This window comes from Chrysochloris asiatica, unplaced genomic scaffold, assembly GCF_000296735.1.
Source record: "Chrysochloris asiatica unplaced genomic scaffold, ChrAsi1.0 scaffold00250, whole genome shotgun sequence".
In the NCBI taxonomy this organism is placed as follows: Eukaryota; Metazoa; Chordata; class Mammalia; order Afrosoricida; family Chrysochloridae; genus Chrysochloris; species Chrysochloris asiatica.
The window spans coordinates 4,086,034-4,091,098 of NW_006408768.1; the positions used below are offsets into that span (position 1 = coordinate 4,086,034).

The following is a 5,065-nucleotide window of genomic DNA, read 5'->3' on the forward strand; positions in this document are numbered from 1 at the left end:
AGAACAGAATCTAGAATCCAGAAATCAACCCATCCACATACAGCCAACTGATCTCCAACAAAGTACATTGAATGGGGAGGAGCTGGTCTCTTCAACAGATGGTGCTGGCAGAACAAGAAATCGATATGAAAAAGACTGAAACAAGAACTTTATCTCACACCATATACAAAACCAACTCAGCATGGATTAAAAAACTAAATATGAATCCCAGAATTATAAAGGTCATTAATGAAAAAATAGGGAAAACTTTAAGGGCTCTAATACATGGCACACATATACTACTAAAAACTGTGAGAATTGCATAAAAAAAGGTTATAGTCTTAACAAAAAACCTCCTGGGTATTGCACTAATCTGATCAACCTTCTCACTGAGCTAGAACATGCCATTTAACTAATCATCATACATGGTGGTGGTGTGTGCTGTAGCGTCAGTGTCAATCACAGCAACCCTGTACAAGGCTTCTAACGCTGTAAATCTTTACAGGAGCAGACAATCTTGTCTTTCTCCTGCTACTGACCCTGCGGGTTAGCAGCCCAACAAGTAATTCACTACACTGCCAGAGTTCCTTCTTGTTAAACGCCACAGAGTTAGTTCTGACTCACAGAGACCCTGTATAAGGTTTCTGAGGAGCAGCTGGTGAGTCTGACCTACCAACCTTTGCTTCAAACTGACCTTACAGTCCAGTGCTTATCCTACATTATAATACCAGGACTCCAGAGTTAAGTAATCACCATTTCTTTGTTGTTGTTGTGTGCCACGGTGTTGGTTCTAACTCATAGTTCCCTATGTAGGGTTTCCAAGGCTGTATATCTTTATAGGATTTACCCACGGAACGGCTGGTAGTTATGAACTGTTGACCTTGAGGTTAGCAGCCTGACTTATAACCACTATGCTACCTGAGATAGAACAGAGAAAAATATTCCATGGCTAGAGTTATCATTCTGCTGTCTTCATTAGATGCACTCATGAGAAGGAGTTCTGGAAGGGCAGTGGTTCAAACCCGCTAGTCACACCTCAGAAACCTTACACAACTGTGAGCTAGATCTGACTTGATGGCACTTAACAACATGAGAGAAAGAGTAGTACAAAGGATCAAATCTATTTCGGACCCATGCACAAGAATGTTTAACATTTAGTAACTCAACTATCTAAACATATTCAAGTATACTGTGTGACTATATACATCAACATAATTCTAGTCAGACAAGCTAGCCTGAACCAATATTCTGGGATACAAACGTAACAGTAAAAAGTATAGAGGGTAATGTAAAGAAATGCTATGATCACTATTCTACTCCTCAAAGTTAAATTCGTTAACACTAAGGGTTAAATGGAGATGTTAGTTTAAATAAGAGTTCTGTTGCAGTGCTGTGGACTAATGCTCTCAGTTTAAATAAGAGGGTAAGATTTATAAAAAGTCCCTCATTGATCATTTGAATACCCGTATTCTACAGGGTACGACACTAGATACTGAGTATATACGATTTCATGGCCCTACTTTTATGCACAATCCCTGGTGTAGCATAAGCTAGGATGAGCATTGGACCACTAACTGCAAGGTCAGTGGTTCAAACCCATCAGCCACTCCTTGGAAAGCCTATACTGTGTCACAATGATAGGAACTGACTCAAAGGCACTTAACATCAACTTTTTTGGAGGAAAGCCCTGGTGGTACAATGGGGTCAGTGGTTCAAACCCATCAGTTGCTTCATGGAAGATTTTGACCTAGGAAACCCTATGGGGGACAGTTCTACTGTCTTATATAGGCTCAGTATGGAGAAGTCAATCAATGACAACAGTTTTTACATGGTGTTTTTAACATTTATGAAGCCAAGGCTAGGGCACTGGTCTTCAATCTTTAATGCACAGAGGAATTACCTAGAGGATTAGTTAAAACAGATTCTCCAACACCCATCAAGGTATTCTGAATCAGTAAATTTGGGGTGGGATTCAAGAATTTGCAGTAGTGCTGCATGATAATGTGCTGGACCTCAAGGCTGAGGTTCAAAACTACCAGCTGCTCCTCGGAAACTGCTTACAGGGTTGCTATGGGTCAGAACCAACTCAACGGCACTTAACAATAACAACAACATGTTCCAAGGTGATGCTGATGTTGCCCTCAGCGAACTACACTTGAGTAGATATGTTGTGGATGTTACTTAAGCCTTAGAATTTTGTAAGACAGTTTACAGTATTCCCATCTTAAAGAAGAAAAAGCCTGTTAATCAAAGTTTAAGTCACTGGTTTTAACCTTTAAAGTTAAGAATCGTCCACCCAGAGAGTTTATTAAAAGTGTGGATCCCTAGTTGGTTAATTCTGGAATGGGGCTTGGGGACTTGCATTTTAACCCAAACTCTAGGTGATTTTGATGTAAGCAACTCAAGACTCTGCATTAGACCCTGGGTTAACTACTACAACAAGTTCCCAAAGATAGCAATGGCAGCAGGCCTTCAATGAAAGAGAAAATGGCAATTTTCAAAAGCTCCAAAACAAGTAATTTGATCTTATGACAATGTCAGTGACTATCGTTATCAATCACCTAAAAATTCTGAATGAAACAACAATTGTATAACCAGCATTCTCATAATCAGTCCACTGGACCTTCATTATATAATATATGGAACAATTCGATTTATGAAAATGGTTCTAATTATGTGACATCTGAAAGTTAAATTCACTAATAATAAAGGTTTTATTGTAACACAGAAAAGAATGAATTCCACATACACTCAATATAATTCTTAACTACATTGCTTCCTTCCAAGATACAGTGCCAAAGAAAGTAATCCATATTCATTACAGGTAAAGCATGAATAGGAACTAAAGGCTAACTCCTTAACATTAATAAGAGAAAATTCTAGTCTTAACCTCCTATAGCTCATTTCCACTGAGAGCATCTCACCAGCACTTCAAATACAGCACATCCAAAATCAAGTCCAAGAGCTCTCCTCCAAGATTGAGTTTCTCTTTTTTACCATTCTGTATTGGACCGATCTTTACCATAAAGAGATATTTTATATTTTAAAATCTATGAAAGATTCCACCACCACCACCACTTAAAACTTGCTCCTTTTCCTTCTGTTTCCATAAATGATACCCTAAGCCTTCAGGGCGCAGCTCTGGTAGCGCAGTGGTTACGAACTGGACTGCAAACCTCAAGGTCTAGAGTTCGAAACCACCAGCTGCACCGCGGGAGAAAGATGAGACTTTCTACTCCCGTAAAGATTTACAGCCTCGGAAACGCTGTTCAGGGTCTCTATGGGTCGGAACCAACTCGACGGCATTTAACAACGTCTTCAGGGTAGTCAGTTGACATCTTCTCTCTCTCTGACCATTCTACCACTGTTGTTAGTGCCATTAAGTTGATTCCAATTCAGAGGGACTCTGTATAAGGTTTCCTAGGAACGGCTGGTGGATTTGAACCGCCGACCTTGCGGTCCAGTGCTGATCCTATAACGCCATACCAAGACTACAAACTCCGTAAATGCCAAGAATGCACGTGTTCGGGATCAACACTAACACCATCACACTGCATTCTCAATAATGTACTGAAGAATAAATAAGAGTCAAGAATGCGATCATTAAAGAAGTCTTAAAATGCACAAAGAGCAATAATAAAACGAAACTTTAGTTCTGGAACCTGGATAAACAGAGGATGTGTTACGGCGTGTAGCAGAAAGTACATAGGACAACTACCAGGCGTATAATCGTAGCTGTTTCCCAAACTAATTCTAACAATGGGCAAGTCATTTTCTCTTTCTGGAATTTTTTCTTTTTCAGTTTTAACGCAATGATTTCTAAGCGGGTTATAAAGCTGACCCCAGGAAGCTGGAGTGTAAGTTGACATAATGGGCTGGCAAGGGCATGGGTTTACCCGATGACCAGCGGGGCCAACAGAGCTGAAATGCGTTACCTGATCGTTTCCTGCAACAGAATCGCAGCAGCCGATACCTCCGCACCCCCATAAGATAAAGGGAAGTAGGAGAAGGGGTGAAGAGGTAAGAAAGCCGACACCCGAAGAAACATCGCCGAGACAGTAATTAAACTATGAACTCTACCGGAATAGTACGTCCATCTGCCAAAACCATCCCCCAGCCTCTTCCGTTTCCCCCGGCGCGTTCGTCTCCCTTGGCGTCCGGGTGGATAATAGCGGCCGGAAACTGTGTTCCAGGCTTGTTCGCGTCGAAGACTTGAGCTTGTAACCCCCAGGCGCCTTCGCGCTTTCTGCAGGACGAATTTCGTCCCAGACAAGGAGCTGATGTCAGAGTTCAGCGAGTTTGCCAGTGTTGGGGCCGCCCGGGAGGAGAAAGCCAGGAGAGTTACAGGGATCCCCCACTATGAACATAGCTGCTGAAGAGGCCATTAAGATGAAATGGAGAACTGCGCACTTGTGTGTTATTTTTAGTGGAGAAGTTACAGCCCCCAAAGAGATTAAGAAAATTACCATAGGGCACGTGTGATCTGAGGCACAGTCATTGAATGATACAAAGATATTTTACGGAGTAGCTGTGGTGGTTATGTACCTTGGAGTTGGAACCGACTCCTAGTAACCCTGTACAGGGCTTCCGGGAGCAGAAAGTCTCGCCTTTCTCCTGTGGAACAGCTGGTAGTTTAAAACTGCTAATCTTAAAGTTCGCAGCCTGATTCGTAACCACTACGCTACCAGAGCTCCTTACTGAATAGCTACAAAATGGCAAATTTATCTGACTACACATCCCACACTCTTACCTAGAGTTGAAGTTAAATTTATTAAAAATTTCTGGTTTTGATTCAAAATTCTTAGTGGACTTTTAGAAATTTGAATTATGTCAATAAGGACTTAATTATAAATTAGACAGTAATTTAAAAATAACTTTTCTCTGTCAAGTCTTCTGCATGTATTAACTTTTGGAGCTGCATTCAGTTGAAATCATTTTTGCTCACAGTTACTTAAATTTGCATTTTCAACTACTATTAAAAAAATGAACATAATAGAGTATATATATTCCTTTTGTAGTTTTTGAATACATATTTTATAGTTTTCACTTACATTGATTTCTTTTCTTTTACCTTTCTAATTTAAAA

At 40.5% G+C, this 5,065-nt stretch overlaps 1 protein-coding gene across 1 annotated transcript in view; it reads right to left on the reverse strand.

Annotated features, from left to right (window-relative positions):
• Positions 1-4,027, reverse strand: part of MRPS31 (mitochondrial ribosomal protein S31) — a 60,499-nt gene extending 56,472 nt beyond the window's left edge. The window contains 1 exon segment of the mRNA XM_006873716.1: positions 3,888-4,027. Coding sequence (XP_006873778.1) covers positions 3,888-4,027 — 140 coding nt within the window.
• Positions 4,028-5,065: the final 1,038 nt, after the last annotated feature.